Source organism: Vitis riparia, chromosome 13 (assembly GCF_004353265.1).
Source record: "Vitis riparia cultivar Riparia Gloire de Montpellier isolate 1030 chromosome 13, EGFV_Vit.rip_1.0, whole genome shotgun sequence".
NCBI lineage: Eukaryota > Viridiplantae > Streptophyta > Magnoliopsida > Vitales > Vitaceae > Vitis > Vitis riparia.
Window position 1 is genome coordinate 20,774,444 of NC_048443.1, and position 17,591 is coordinate 20,792,034.

Here is a 17,591-nt window from a genome sequence, read left to right on the forward strand (position 1 = left end):
AACTTTAGATTTCCATAAAAATCTCATTAGAGAGAAAGGAATTGGATCTGATATATTGAACAAAGTTGTAAAGAATGATTTTACTAAGAATAAGCATAAAAAGGATAAAGATCAAGCTCTCGCATCTGGGACAAATGAAGACAAGTGAATGGGGACAAGAGTGTTTCAAAGTTCTCAATTTCCAAATTAGTGAGGTTGTGATGAAATTTAAGATTCAAAGAAAAAGAACAACAATGAACAAGGATAGCAAATATAGTGATATTTTCAACTGTGACAACTCTATAAAGACCTAAAAATTGTGAGCACGATGGTCAATTTCCCCACCACAAAACTTCCAAAAAAGAAATTCTCACCCCGTCGCCCACCAAAAGCAAGTGTGTAGAAAAATCCTAGGACACTTGTCCAATGGTTCCAAGGACACGTGACCATCTAACCAAAATGTCAACGTCCCATCCATTAGGATGCATCCTATAAAAGCTCAAAACAACTTGATGCCAAAGGGTAAAAACATGGTTTAAAAGGAGCAAGGTGCAATTAAGGCACAAAGTCATCCTAGGGGCTAGGTGTTAGGCGCAACTAAGACATGTGTCATAATGAAGTGAGATGCACCCTAAGTAACACACATAATTTTATATAACACAATAAATTATAAAATGCAAAAATTTGTACTAAACACTTGTATCATCTATCCAAAATTTCAATTTAATCAAACAAAAATCATTAAAAAAACTCCAATTATGTAAACTTAGAATTCATAATCTATATCCAAATTACTAATTTTCAAAAAAAATAACACAAATATAAGAAATTGCTTTTTTTTTTTTTTTTTGATAAATAAAGCAATAGAGTATTTTAAACAAAGAGTGCCAAAACAACACTCCGAAGTACACAAAAAGTATACAACGAACACTTAAAAGCGCTAACAAAATAAGAAGGACCAACAAAAACTACGTCCCCGGTCCCCCTCAAAAGGAACCTAACCAAATCTACAAACTCTACAATAATAGGACCAAAATTTAAAAACAACCTAAACCAATCTCATAGATTACAAAGGAAAGAGTATTTTAGTCCTTGAACGGATTGTTCTGCATTCTCAAAAGCTCTTATATTTCTCTCCTTCCAAATGGTCCAAAATAAGCATAGAAGAGTTATCTGCACACCTTTTTTCACTTTTTACCCATAAAAGAACTATGTCATTCTAAGAGAGTGTCCCTAATCGAAGACGAAGCACCCAAAGCACGCCAAACAGGGAGAACAAAAAATTCCATAACACCCTTGTCTTGATTCAGTGAATCAGAATGTGATCAATGGTCTCTTCCTCTTCAAGACAAAGGAAACATCTATTTGCCAAAGACCACCCTTTCCTCTTTAAACAATCCAAAGTTAACGTCTTTGCCCAAGAAGCCTCCCAAGTAAAAAAGCCCACCTTCAGGGGAACCCAAGAGTTCCAAATCACACTAGCAAAAAAAGACACTATACTTTTTGTCTCCAAAGCCAAGTACAATGCCTTAACAAAGAACTTCCCATTTTTCAACCCTATTCAAATCACTTTATCTTTTTCTTCCTTGCACACACTTCACCCTTGTAAACTCAAAAGAAACCACTCACCCAATTCCACCTCCCAAATGTTTAGGGACCTAGAAAAACGAGGGGCCTAGCATCCCTCTTCAACCATCGAGTGTCAAACATCCGCCACCTTCAGTCAAAACAGGCATTTCAAGACCAAGACTTGAGGAAGATGATCGAACTTGCCAAGAAACAAAACGGGCTATTCTACCTTGAGACACCAACCAAGTCATCCGTATTCTTTCTTTCTAAGCACCACTTTTTCAATAAAGAAATGATCTGACTTCATCATCATAGACTTGGGCTTCCGTCATTTAGAACTCTTAAGATCTTGTTTCATTCCCTATTTAGGAAATTAAACATTGAGAGCTTTCATTGCGATGTATGTGAACTCGCCAAAGCCTTTTCATCTAATTCATAGTGATATTTAGGGTCCTTCCCCTGTCCCTAATATATCTAGGGCATGTTGGTTTGTGTCTTTCATCAATGACTATACAAGAGTCTCTTGGATCTTCCTACTTCAACACAAATATGATGTGAGTTTTGTTCTCCTAAATTTCCATAACATGATAAAAAACCAGTTTGGTGTCATTATCAAGAGGTTTTGGTCCGACAATGTCAGAGATTATTTCAATCAAGTCCTAACTCCATACTTTCAGCATGAGCAAATAATTCATGAGTCATCATGTGTAAACACCTCACAATAAAAAGTAGTTGCTGAGAGGGAAACTAGTCACCTCCTTGATATAACATAAGTTATTTTGTTCCAAAAACATGTGCCTAAATCTTATTGGGAAGGAGTCGTCCTAACTACTACACATCTCATAAATCGATTGCCTTTCAGAGTCTTAGGTTTCAAAAGTCCCATGAAAATACTCTCATTATTTCATTTTAATATGACAACCACAAATCATCTCATTTTTAAGATATTTGGGTATGTGTCCTTTGTGCATGTTCACAATCTAAATAGGGGAAAATCAAACCCAGCAACAGTCAAATATATTTTTATGGGATATTCTTCAACTCAAAAGGGATATAAGTGCGACCATCCACCATCCAAAAAAAATTTCTCTCAACTGATGTTACTTTCGATGAAAATGTCTTATTTTCCCACTCCTTATCTTCATGGAGAAAATTCCATTGAGGAAGAAAAGGATCAGGATTCTTGTTTCATTAATCCTTTTTTCATTGACTTTCCTAAGGTGTCTGATCTGATATTTGTACCCTCCATCTCTGAACCTAAATTGTCATCCATTAAGCCTGCTCCTAAGAATCAAATGACTGGCAAAGTGTACTCAAGGAAGAAAGTTGCAATCCTTAGACTTATACAAGTCCAATAATTTGAATTGGCTTCTGGAAATGAGGTAACAGTCCCTCATCCTCCCTTAGAAACCAAGTCAAAACTTCAGTCTAAAAAACTCATAAATCAAAACCTCCCCATTGCCATCAAGAAGGGAACTAGAAAATGCACTAAACGTCCTTTGTATCCACTTTCCTATCTTGTGTCATTCGAAAAGTTGTCTCCATCCCATAAGAATTTTTTTTGAAACCATAGGATTGATTTTTAGGAGTTTGAATTTAAAAATAAAACCAGAAGATAAGGCTTGATCAAGTCCTATTATTTAGGATTATTTAGTTTAGATAAGTCCTAGATTTTTAGGAGTTTGAATTTAAAATAAAACCAGAAGATAAGGCTTGATTGAATCCTATTATTCTGGACTATTTAGTTTAGATAAGTCCTAGTGTGTTTAAATTTGCTTTTATCTCTAGTTTGAATTAGAGAGAATATCGGATGATATTCTGTAGGATGGGATTGCTTCAACTATTTAAGTTCTCGATGTAAACCAAAAAAATTTTTAATAGAGTATCGTTCAATTTCTCTTCCAAATTCAATCATTTTCTTACAAATTTGAACAATATTCACATTCCTACCACTATATCTGAGGCTTTATCATGAATATGGGAGACAAGCCATAAATGCATAAATAGAGGCCCTGGAGAAGAATAAAACTTGGGAGTTGGTAAATTTGCTTGCAAGAAAAAGGCCAATGAGATGTAAATGGGTTTATATTGTTAAGTATAAAGTAGATGGGACATTAGAGAGGTACAAGGCAAAATTGGTGGCTAAAGGACACTCAAACATATAGTGTGGGTCATCTAGAGACATTGTTCCAATTGCCAAGATGAACACAATCAAAATTTTGTTATCATTGGTAACAAATTATAACTAGGATCTACAACAGTTCAACATCAAAAATGCATTTTTAAAAGAAGAGATTTATATGGAAGTCCTTCTTGGATTTGGAAGTAAACTAGCTCCTAAAAAGATGTGTAAACTGAAAAAAGCTCTATACACATTAAAACAGTCTTTAAGGGCGTGGTTTGGAAGGTTTGCTAAAGTGATGAAAAAAATGGTAAACAAACAAAGTCAAGGAGATCATACACTATTCATCAAGCATTCAAATTCAGGGGGAGTTACATCCCTTCTAATATATGTAGACGATATCATCATAACAGGAAATGATGAAAATGAGAGACAAACTTTAAGGCAATGCTTGAGCAAGGAATTTGAGGTTAAAGAGTTAGAAAGGTTGAAATACTTCCTACAAATTGAGGTTGCACATTCTAAGAAGGGAATTTTTTTTTTCTTAGTAGAAATATATAACAAACCTTCTCAAGGAAACAAGTTAGCATGCAAAATAGCAAGCACACCAATACATCCTAATCATAAGCTTAGAGAGGTTGAGAAAGATTTTGCGGTAGATAGAGAGTTGTATCAAAGTCTGGTAGGAAAATTCATTTTACATAAGACCAAATATAGCATATGTTGTGAGTGTAATTAATCAATTCATGCACAGTCTAAAAGAGATTCATCTACAAGTTGCTAACCGAGTGCTACAGTACCCTTAAGGGGTCTCCAAGAAAGAGTATTCCATTTAAACGAAGCTCAAGACTAGTACTTGAAGCATACACAAATGCAAGTTATGCTAAATCCGTGGTTAACAAAAGATCAACCACCAGGTATTACACCTTTCTTGGTGAGAATCTGGTGACATAGAGAAGTAAGAAACAAAGTTTGGTGGCAAGGTCTAATGCAGAAGCAGAATTACATGCAATGGCCCAAGGAGTTTGTGAACTAGTATGGTTGAAGATCATTTTGAAAAATTTGAAGATTAAATCGAATGACCCAATCAAACTTTACTGCGACAAAAAATCTGCAATCAGTATTGCATATAATCCAATGCAACATGATCTAACGAAACACATAAAGATAGCCAGACATTTTATTAAGAAGAATCTAGATAGTGGATTGATCTATACTCCTTATGTATCTACTGACCACCAACTTGCAAATATTACTCACAAAAGGTTTAAGCAGTAAAACATTTCAAGCAAGTATATCCAAGTTAGGAATGGAAAACATCTATTCACCAGCTTCAGAGAGTGTGGAAGAATGAAATTAGGAAAAACCATGATTTTGTAATTGAGAAGAGAATTAGGCAATCCTGTAATTAAAGGGATCTGGTGTAATTAGGTTAGGAAAGTTCCTAATTTTGGATACTCCCTTATAAAACCTTAACTATGATCTTGTACAAACTAGTGACCAAATTGATTGGGCCAATATTTGAGATTTTGAACTTCTTTTTTTTTTTTTTTTTTTTTTTTGGACAAGAGTAATAAACAGAGCATTGGTAATTTGGCTTATTACCCCATTATTATCAAACTTTGAAAACACCCCCAGTAGATCCTCCTTAATCACATCCTAACACTCCTAAAAACATTGCTATAGTGAATCCATTAAGCCAGAGGACCTTTTCCTTGCCTAACTGAAAAGGGGCATTTTTAACCTCCTCTTTTGAAAAGGGGTGCTCCAGAAAACTACTCACTGCAAGGGAAATAATGTCATTTCAAGGTAATAGTGGCCCCAACAAATAATTTTAGTTAAACATGCAAAATAATGCTTCAGCACCAACGGCACTTAAACACAGTCTTGAGACAGGAACTCAGCAGCTGGTATACAGCAGTAGATTCTGCTTCTCTACATCAACTGCCTAACCACATAAGCTAAAGCTATCCCAAATGATCCCTAAACTCTCTTTCTCATATGGTTCCATTAATGGTTCACAAAGAAAGGTGTTGTATGCAGTGTCATCAAAGGCGATTGCCTGGGCGCCTAGGCCATCAATCCAGGTGAGTCAGATAAAAGTCGCCTCTTGAAGACCCAAACAAGCCTTTGATTGTAATTTCATTCAATCTAACATAAAAGGAAATATTATATTATCAATCATAGTGACAATGAAATGGAGGGCTATCAATCTAATCTTGATGGAAGTGATAACAATTTTAATTTCAATGATGACTATGATAATGATGCCCAAAGCATCTCAAGGATGTTCGTTCCCTAATTTTGTTTTTTATTCTGATTTTTAAATGTCTAAAAAAGTAGAATATGCATGTAGATAGTATAGATACCTCTAAACAATACAATGTTTATCATGATATGGGGTATAATATTTAACACTTTGAATAATTATTACTATTTTATTAATTTTATAAGACATCATGAGGGATGAAAAATTAAAAGCATTGATTCTATTGTCTTACTATAGTCATGTTATCGTCTTGTTTTTCACCTTTTGCCTTAAGCTAAAAAGAGTCTTATCGTCTTGACATCGCCTTTTGCTTTTAACAACACTGGTTGTATGCAATAAGCTGGAATGTATGAGTGTCTTTCCCGCTTTTGGATGTTTAGGCATTTAGGGAAGCATGACATTGAAAAAGAATAATAAAAACAATGAGGATCATTTTTCACAGTTGCTTAGAATTTCTTTTCCCTATTGTACATCCTCTAAGGTGAGCAGAGTCATAAGAGGCAGATTTACGCCTCAAAGACAAACAAACCAGAGACCAGAGTGACAAAGCTGTACCAGCAGACTGTTAACAAAAGAATCTGAAGCCAAGGAGGATTTGAGGTTCAATTCTTAAAGCCAAGTATGGAGAGGGAGGGGGGGAGAGAGAGAGAGAGAGAGAACAGGATGACATGAGAAAGAGTTGAGTGATCAGGAGAGGAGCAGCAGCGAAGTCGCAATGACATGGTGGGGCAGGAATTCATGCATTTATTTGGATGCAAAAAAGGGCAGACAGGAAGGAAAGAGATGTAAAGAAGGTGAAGAATAGAATGAAAAAAGGGGCTCTGTTAGCAGACTTGATCTAAAATAAAATTGCATTTTCATTCTAATTTACTTTCAAACAAAAGAGAGGTGCTAAAAGGGATTTCAAACAGTATTCTAGAATTTCATGAAGACGCCACTATATATCCAAGATGTCAACCTCATAGTAAGGTGCAGATACATGTTTTTTGATGAGAAACAACAAATTGATATATTGAATTAGGAATTAAAAAGTACAATAGAAGGATGAGGAATTCTCCTACAAACAAAAACTAAGCATTAGGAATACCAAAAACCATAAATCATAAGGTAATTACAAAAGCAACCTCTCCTTACTAACCCACACCCTTGGAACTACACACCGCTAACCAATCAAGTTGAATCACATTAAGGGAGATGCCCTTAAAAGTTGTGATGCAAGAAGCCCAAAAAAAAGCAAGGAAATGAGTAGTATCCTAAAGACCTTATGAGGACCTTGCCTTGTCCTCAAAAATCCTAACGTTTCTTTCCCACCACACAACCCAAATTAAAGTAATACAAGCGGTTTGCGACAACACTAGGCCACTCTTGGAGCAATACAAGCAGTTTGCCACAAGGTGCAGATACATGAATAACTTCCACACTAGAGTAACAAATCAAATTAACTGGTAAAGGAAACTGCACATAAGCTTAAAATATAGAAAGTGATTAAAAACAAATTAAAAGCAAAACTTACTATTTTGCTGAACTTCTCAATTGTTGCCAGTGGTATCGTGCCAAGTGGAATGATATCTCTAGTTCCCTCGCGCTTGAAAAGGAAAATAAAAAACATAAATAAAGGTACATCATGGACAAATAAGGACATAAATAAACAGAAGTGGATACACTATATGAAGTACATTTAATGGGTCAGGTTATTAAACTATAATTTTTTTTGTAGGTAAGTATTTTTCTCTTTTTTTTCTAACCCCCACTGGGACTCGAACCTAGTGCCTCCCACAATTCCACCCAATCCCTTACCACTTGAGCCAGGACTCAAGGGCCAGATTGTCAAACTATAATAGAATGCCCTATATAATAAATTCTTAAATTGATGACATACATTTGGCAATAAAGAAATTAATTTATCCAAATCAAAATAGTACATGAAGCCATTAAGGAGAATTCTCAAGAAAAATAATTCAACTGTTTCTATCATGGATGATTAGCCATCTGAACTGGAAACAGGCCCACTACAAAGAAGCCATAAAAGTAGGATTGCTCTCATATCCAAAACTCAGCAGGTAGCCACCAGACATGGTTGAATTTCAATTAACAATGAATGCTCAAGCAGGGATCTAATGAGCTCACCTCGTTCAAGCTCTTAGGCTCAACTTCCTAAGTCCCATAACATTCAAAATGAAGCTTTGATGAAGCTTAACACAGCACAAACCCCTCCAAGGGTAAAACATATTTGTAGGCTTTTTGGCCATTTTCATTTATTTTTATATAACAAACTAACTTGTAGAAGAAACAGTTGAGACCAATCAACTTCCTATCTTTCTCAACATCCTTGCCCTAGTTGTCTTTGTCTTCTACAAGTCCTAACATCTCTAAAAATTAAATTCACATCAAGCCCACCTCCCTCTCCTGATTCAGTACCATTTAAATACTTGAAAACAAATCTTTGTTTGAAACCTATTAATTCTTCCTAAACTCATTCTAAAATCCTAGCACCTAAGGGCCATTTTTGGTCTGCAGGATAAGAACATGAAATAGGGTGCAAAAATCCTATTTCCATGTTTAGTTGAGAATTGAATAGGATAGGTAGTGAAATAACATATCATAAACCTTATTATCTTCTCTGCTCTGCTCTCCCCCATTGCTTCAAACATTTTCTTTCTCACAATAATCACTTTGTTACACATAAAATATTGATCCCAAAAAAAAAAAAAATTGAAGATGTTACATGTACAATATAATCTAAGTTAATATTATATATAATACATCTTAATATATAAAACAATTTTATATATTTATTATATATTATTTACCAATATTATGTAGTATATCTTTTATTTATCAAATTAAATTTAATATTATCTATAGAACTTTAAATATTTAATCATGCATAAAGAAATAAAAATAATTATTAAAAATAAATGAGGCAATGATATCCAAATGATGTTCAACATGAGATAGGTTTCATATTTTTTTCTAAATACCACATTACTAGAATGAGATATACTTCCTTTACAATATTAAACTCAAATCCAATCTATATCCTAAGACAAACCAAACACTAGCATAGAATATCATATTCAAATATGTATATCTTATCCTATCAAAAACTACTTATCCAGTGTAACAAACATAGCAAAAACACTATAAAAACCTATAAAAGAAACTAAAAGGAAAGAGAAGGGTTAGCATGTTTTCCAAGTTCTTTAGAATTTTTTTTTTTTTTCTTTTTTTGATAGGTAAAATATGGGTATATATTAACAGCACCTAAGTGAAGGGAACATTAAAGCACACAAAATGCATACAAAAGGCACCACTAGGAGAGCAAAAAGAAGAGAGAAGAACAAAAAATACAAGCTTGCTCTCCTTACATAGATCTAAGCCTATCACAGTTAAAAAATTATCAGCTATGTACGCTATAACCCATTCCAAAAAAGTACTCATAAAAGCAAATTTGATTGCTTGATCAAAATGTTCAACAACTCCTATTCCATTTTTTCTATAGAGTCCAAAACAAGCACAATAGGGTGACCCTTCAAGCCTCTTTTAGCGTCTCTTCCACGAAAGATCCATACCAATTAAGCAAAGTTCCTCTTACCGTAGAATGCAACACCCAAGCCACTCCAAAAAATTTAATTAATTAACTGCCACAAGATACTTCCTTTAAGGAAATGAAAAAGCATGTGGTTAGTCACATGTAGGAAAGGGCAGTGTATACACATAGCATACAAAATGCACCATGGCAGAAAAGCAAAGAAAACAAGAAAAACCATCCAAACCCACCACCTAACACCCAAAAAAAAACACTTACCCAGCCATATCTCAAGCCCACCCCCCCAACTTACCACCCCAATTAATGACTCATCTTGAAGTCCTAACTGAACAATAGCTTGATCCCCATTGCCTCCTCCACCTAGCTGATATAAATATAAAATTGTTTTGTTGAAAAGTTTTGGTTGTTTTAGCATGTTTGAACTCAAAAGTTTTTATAAAAAAAAAAATATACATTGTATCTCATATTTTTAATCTTAATTGAAAATGTTTGATCTATGAAACTACATTAATATTCCTTATTAGACTATGAATCTATTCCCTTCCATTGACAATTTTTCAGGTACTCTCAGTTCAAGCGAGAAGTAACGGATAAGCCGAGAAATTGTCTTTATTAGGATTTTGGTTTAAACTTTATTTTGGACTGTTGGAATTTGGCATTCAAAGTTAGGGTTTTTTAATTTAGGAAAGTATTTTAGGAATAAAGAAGGAGAGATCATTTAGGATGATTCAGTTTCCTAATTTTAGGAGAGAATCAAGCTAGATTGATTTTTTCTTATTCAATCAGTTGTGTATATATATGTGTATGGTGTGTACCTAAAGTATCAATAAAGGAATTCAGAAATTCTTCATGGTATCAGAGCCAGGTTTCTGAAACCCTAATCCCTTCTGGCCACCTCGTATTCAGGCCATCATTCATTCCGGCCAAATCTCTCTGGCCATCTCTCAATCCGACCATCTCTCATTCCGGTCATCAGTCCCTGTTCTCAGAGCCAAGGGAGAAAACGCTTTCCGATCGGTAATCGTCGTCAGAAAAACATTCACCGCCGGCAAACTTTTCCGGCGAACTTTTCCGGCGAACTTTTCCGGCGACGGTTTTTTTCACACCGCAAGGAGCGTCTGGAGGAGATCTACAACTTTTCCAAAAACACCGGAGCCAGAAAACCATCCACGCGCCGCCGCCCACGCGCGTTTTTCCGGCCGGCGACTGCATCTCACGCGCCGGCGCGTGAGGGCGCGTGAGCCACTTTCCGGCGACGCGCTTCCTACTCCAAGCTCGCCTGACGCCGACCAGCCACCCTACGTACCTGTTTCTTCCATCCAAGCCCTGCACGTGCCTCTTTTGGGGTCCTTTTGCCTCCGCGAGCCCTCCGATCAGCTTTTCCGACGTCCTCCGGCTATTTTTCCTCAACTCCAATCCCTGCACGTGCCTTGGGAAGTGTTCTTCTACCTTTCCGGTCCATGACGAAATACGGAATGGCATCATCACAAGTATCCAGCGTCACGTCACCAGAATTAGGAGGCAGATATGAAATTCCAAACCTTGGTGGTAGTGATTCCTCTCCTATTCTCATCACAGGACACAAATTAAATGGCCATAACTACTTACAGTGGTCACAATCTGTGTTGTTGTTCATTTGCGGTAAAGGAAAGGATGAGTACCTCACTGGAGAAGCAGTCATGCCAGAAACTACAGAACCGGGTTTCAGGAAGTGGAAGATTGAAAACAGCATGATCATGTCATGGCTTATCAATTCCATGAATAATGACATAGGTGAAAATTTCTTGCTGTTTAGGACTGCAAAGGACATATGGGATGCAGCCAAAGAAACTTACTCAAGTTCTGAAAATATTTCAGAACTTTTTCAGGTTGAATCAGCCCTACATGACTTCCGCCAAGGAGAGCAGACAGTTACTCAGTATTACAACACACTCACAAGGTATTGGCAGCACCTTGACTTATTCGAGACTCACTCATGGAAATGTCCTGATGATGCAGCAACATACAGGAAAATTGTGGAACAAAAGAGACTGTTCAAGTTTTTCCTAGGACTAAACAGGGAATTGGATGATGTTAGAGGCCGAATCATGGGCATTAAACCCCTGCCAAGTCTCAGGGAGGCTTTTTCAGAAGTTAGGCGTGAAGAAAGTAGAAAGAAAGTGATGATGGGATCCAAAGAACAACCTGCCCCAACATTGGATGCCTCTGCCCTTGCGACTCGGTCATTTAATAGTAGTGGTGGAGATCGTCAGAAACGGGATAGGCCTTGGTGTGATTATTGTAAGAAACCAGGCCATTATAAGGAGACTTGCTGGAAGCTTCATGGCAAACCAGCTGATTGGAAACCAAAGCCACGGTCTGACAGAGATGGCAGAGCACACGTGGCTGCCAACTCTGAGAGCACCTCTGTTCCCGAGCTGAGTCCATTCAACAAAGAGCAGATGGAGATGCTACAGAAACTATTAAGCCAGGTTGGCAGTGGCAGTACTACCGGTGTAGCCTTCACTGCTAATCGAGGAGGAATGAAGTCGTGGATAGTGGACACAGGTGCTTCTGATCACATGACAGGAGATGCTACCATTCTTCAAAATTACAAGCCAAGTAATGGTCATTCATCCGTCCATATTGCTGATGGTTCAAAGTCAAAAATTGCCGGGACAGGTTCTATAAAACTTACTAAAGACTTGTATCTTGACTCTGTTCTCCATGTTCCAAACTTGGATTGTAATCTTTTGTCCATTAGCAAATTGGCCCGTGATCTCCAATGTGTTACTAAATTTTATCCAAACTTGTGTGTTTTTCAGGACTTGAAATCGGGGAAGATGATTGGCAGTGCTGAACTGTGTTCCGGGCTCTACCTCCTCTCATGTGGTCAATTCTCAAACCAAGTTTCTCAAGCAAGTTGCGTACAGTCTCAGAGTATGTTAGAGTCTTTCAATTCTGTGTCAAATTCTAAGGTCAATAAAGATAGTGAGATTATAATGTTACACTATCGCCTTGGTCATCCTAGCTTTGTTTACCTTGCAAAATTGTTTCCCAAATTATTTATCAATAAAAATCCAGCATCTTATCACTGTGAAATTTGTCAGTTTGCAAAGCATACTCGAACAGTCTATCCTCAAATCCCATACAAACCTTCGACTGTTTTCTCTCTAGTACATAGTGATGTGTGGGGTCCCTCCCGGATAAAAAATATTTCTGGCACTCGATGGTTTGTGACATTCGTTGATGATCATACACGGGTAACATGGGTTTTCCTTATGAAAGAAAAGTCAGAGGTCGGGCACATTTTTCAAACCTTCCATCTTATGGTTCAAAATCAATTCAATTCCAAAATTCAAGTCCTCAAGTCAGATAATGCAAAGGAATACTTTACTAGTAGTCTCAGTACTTATCTTCAAAATCACGGCATTATCCACATAAGTTCTTGCGTTGACACCCCACAACAAAATGGGGTGGCTGAACGCAAGAATAGACATCTCTTGGAGGTTGCCCGGTGCCTTATGTTTTCCTCTAATGTTCCAAACTATTTCTGGGGGGAAGCTATTCTCACAGCTACTTATTTGATTAACCGTATGCCATCCAGAGTGCTTACCTTTCAATCCCCACGTCAACTTTTCTTAAAACAATTTCCTCACACCCGTGTAGCCTCTTCTGATTTACCACTCAAAGTATTTGGTTGCACGGCATTCATTCATGTGTATCCTCAAAATCGTAGCAAATTTGCTCCTCGAGCGAATAAGTGCATTTTCCTAGGGTATTCTCCAACCCAAAAAGGGTACAAATGCTATTCTCCAACCAACAAAAGATTTTACACCACCATGGACGTCTCTTTCTTTGAACATGTATTCTTCTATCCCAAATCTCATGTTCAGGGGGAGAGCATGAATGAACATCAAGTTTGGGAGTCTCTTCTTGAGGGTGTACCTTCTTTTCACTCAGAGTCACCAAATCCTTTTCAATTCGCGCCCACTGAGTTGTCCACACCCATACCGTCATCAGTCCAGCCATCTCCTATGACCATCCAGTCTCCCATGCCTATTCAACCTATAGCCCCACAACTTGCTAATGAGAACTTACAAGTTTACATCAGGAGGAGGAAAAGACAGGAATTAGAGCACGGATCACAGTCAACATGTGGTCAATATATTGACTCCAATTCAAGTCTTCCTGAGGAGAACATAGGTGAGGATAGGGCTGGAGAGGTGTTAATTCCCAGCATTGATGATTCTACTCTGCCGATTGCATTGAGGAAGGGTGTTAGGAGATGTACAGATCACCCAATTGGGAATTATGTTACATATGAAGGGCTATCACCATCTTACAGAGCATTTGCTACTTCTCTTGATGATACTCAGGTTCCCAACACAATACAAGAGGCATTAAAAATTTCAGAATGGAAGAAGGCAGTACAAGATGAGATTGATGCACTTGAGAAGAATGGGACGTGGACTATCACAGATTTGCCGGTTGGGAAGAGGCCCGTGGGGTGCAAGTGGATTTTCACCATAAAATACAAAGCAGATGGATCAGTCGAGAGATTCAAGGCTCGTTTGGTAGCTAGAGGGTTTACGCAATCCTATGGGATAGACTATCAGGAGACTTTTGCTCCTGTTGCAAAACTGAACACTATCAGGATTCTTCTCTCATTGGCTGTCAATCAAGATTGGTGCTTGCAACAACTGGACATAAAAAATGCGTTTCTAAATGGTGACCTAGAAGAGGAAGTCTACATGGAAATACCACCTGGTTTCGAAGGAAGTATGGCAAAGAATCAGGTTTGCAAACTCCAAAAATCCTTGTACGGCCTTAAACAATCTCCCCGAGCCTGGTTTGATAGATTCACAAAAGCAGTCCTGAAGCTGGGCTACAAACAAGGTCAGGCTGATCATACTCTATTTGTCAAGAAGTCTCATGCCGGGAAAATGGCCATATTGATAGTCTATGTTGATGATATTATTCTATCTGGGAATGATATGGAGGAATTACAGAATTTGAAGAAGTATTTGTCAGAGGAGTTTGAAGTTAAAGACCTTGGAAATTTGAAATATTTCCTTGGTATGGAAGTGGCTAGATCAAGGAAGGGAATTGTAGTCTCTCAAAGAAAATACATACTCGATCTTCTTAAGGAGACCGGTATGCTTGGATGCAAACCAATTGATACTCCTATGGATAGTCAGAAGAAACTTGGTATCGAGAAAGAAAGTACACCGGTAGATAGGGGGAGATATCAGCGGCTCGTCGGGCGCTTGATTTATCTCTCACACACTCGGCCAGATATTGGCTTTACAGTGAGTGCTGTAAGTCAATTCATGCACAGCCCCACTGAGGAACACATGGAAGCAGTCTACAGGATTCTTAGATATTTAAAAATGACACCAGGGAAAGGTCTATTCTTCAGAAAGACAGAGAACCGTGACACTGAAGTATACTCAGATGCGGATTGGGCAGGAAACATCATTGGCAGGCGGTCCACTTCTGGATATTGTTCTTTTGTTTGGGGAAATCTTGTTACCTGGAGGAGTAAGAAGCAATCCGTTGTAGCCAGAAGTAGTGCAGAAGCTGAGTACAGAGCTCTTGCACAGGGAATCTGTGAAGGGATTTGGATAAAAAGGGTTCTTAGTGAACTGGGGCAAACGAGTTCATCTCCAATTCTGATGATGTGTGATAATCAGGCAGCTATAAGCATAGCAAAGAACCCCGTGCATCATGACAGGACCAAGCACGTTGAGATTGACAGACACTTCATCACAGAGAAGGTGACTAGTGAGACGGTTAGATTGAACTATGTTCCTACCAAGCACCAAACCGCAGACATCCTCACCAAAGCTTTACCTAGGCCTAACTTTGAAGACTTAACTTGCAAGCTGGGATTATATGATATATATTCTCCAGCTTGAGGGGGAGTGTTGAAATTTGGCATTCAAAGTTAGGGTTTTTTAATTTAGGAAAGTATTTTAGGAATAAAGAAGGAGAGATCATTTAGGATGATTCAGTTTCCTAATTTTAGGAGAGAATCAAGCTAGATTGATTTTTTCTTATTCAATCAGTTGTGTATATATATGTGTATGGTGTGTACCTAAAGTATCAATAAAGGAATTCAGAAATTCTTCATGGACATTCTTTAGACATTAGAATTTAATTATTATTTGAGTTTAGAGTTATTTGAACAGTAGCACTTTAGTTGATGTATTAGTTTTAAAGTTGAGATTTAAGGATTATAGAATTTATTCATTTTACTACTCTAAACAGGAATTTAGTCATCGGCAACCATCCAATTACAAGAGAATTGTTTGAGTCAATTTACACTTTGAGTCTTCCGGATTGAGATGTGAAATGACCGTCACGCCCTTGGAGTAGGTCTTAGGACATGACAAACTAGCACTTGAACAATCATCTAACGAACCCTTGTCTCTTGTAAACAAACAAGGACCGACCTCTAGGATCTAATAAGAGACTTAATTATCTTTTGTTTCTCCTCGTCATTGGCCCCTCTACCATTACAAGAGAGAATCATTTACTTAATTGACAAACAAGAGCAAGCTCCCAACCGCTCTTCACACATGTCCACTCTTTTCCATTGGAGCAACCATAATTAAACGAGCATTCTAACTTACGAAGCTCCCCCTCAAAGAAAAAAGCACAGGAAGGCTTCCTCTTCTTACCCAAAGCTGAAATGTTTCTCGCTCTTTTAGCCTCCATCTTCCTCAAAAGAGAAACAATTTCCTTTTCGAAACACTCCATACACATAACTTTCAAGTATGATCTATAAAATTAAATTAAAAAAATAAAATAAAATGAAAAAATAAACACTTCCTCACTCTTTATGTTCCCCTATTTCTATCTAAAGATTTTTTTATTTTTTATGAGAAATTATTAACACGCATAACTTACTTTTATGTTCCTAGACTTTTGTCTTTTTTCTTTTGCTTTTTGTTGTTGTTGTTGTTGTTGTTTAGATGTGTATATATAAGTGAATTATTAATATATAGACACCTTATAACTTTGGGATTCAAAGTTTAGAATGATTCCAATAGTAGGGGGCATTGAACCCCATGCTTTCTAAGACAATTTTCTGATTGGAGTTGGATAGTGTAGAGTTACTCCTCATTCAAAAAGTGGTATGCACAAGGATGGTAAGGATGATGTCCTATTGTGCCAAGGATGGGATGCTTTCAATCAAATATTTCTATTAATCCTTAGAGACTAATAGGGTGGTTCTTTTCCTGCCAAGGTAGTTTGGGTTCAAGTAATCCTACCAAAGTCAATTTCTTTGCTTGGAAAAAAATTCTAACCATTGATTAGCTTTTGGAGGAGAGGATGGACATTAGCAAGTCAGTGTTAATTGTATCAAGATGAGAAACTAATTATATTCTCATCCATTATGGTAAGCTAAGGTCTTATGGCATCTGACCAGATTCTATAATTGAGAGGGTATTTTCAAAATAATTTCCAATGGAAATGATATGTGTGTGTGTGTGTGTGTGTGTGTGTGTGTGTGTGTGTGTGTAGATATCTAGCGCACTTGAGAAGTCAGCATCTAGAAAGTACTTGAACCCCCCTATAAACATTATAGTTGGGCTTGAACTTTTGCAAGAAAGATGGCTTGAACTTGACTTGTTATAAGATCAAAATTCATGTATGCAGCAGAACCTAACCTATATAGGATTCTCAACTCCAATATTTAAATTCCTTCCTTTTCCAGCTCAACAGCAGTTTCTAGTTTTCAGAACAACTTCCAATACAGTTATGCAATGTTCCATCTCTTCTTCTCCTCTAGCATGTTTTGTTGAGACATGCAATAGCAAAGATATAATTGGAATGCTGAAATTTAAACGCCAGCCTCAGAATGCAACGCACATTAAACATGTGATACACCCTAAATGTCAGGAAAATGAATTCAAGACACTAGAAAACTTACCAGAAAAAAAAGACGAAAATTGGTCACCAACAGGGTACCTGCCTCATCAGTATTAACCAGAACAACCCCTTGTCCCTGGAAGCAAAACCAAAAACAATCAATGAACTTCATCCATGACATAAGCATAACCAAATAATCAAATAAAAGGAATAAAGTAACTTTAAAATGGTACCCTAAATCA

General features: G+C 37.2%; 1 protein-coding gene across 1 annotated transcript in view; it reads right to left on the reverse strand.

Moving 5' to 3' along the window:
• Nucleotides 1–17,591, reverse strand: part of LOC117928698 (phosphatidylinositol-3-phosphatase myotubularin-1-like) — a 68,235-nt gene that overhangs the window by 35,265 nt on the left and 15,379 nt on the right. Inside the window, exons 4-5 of the mRNA XM_034848680.1 lie at nt 17,411–17,485; nt 7,453–7,524 (exon numbers count right to left, since the gene is read on the reverse strand). Of these exons, the coding sequence (XP_034704571.1) occupies nt 7,453–7,524; nt 17,411–17,485 (147 nt within the window). The remainder of the gene's footprint in view (nt 1–7,452; nt 7,525–17,410; nt 17,486–17,591) is intronic.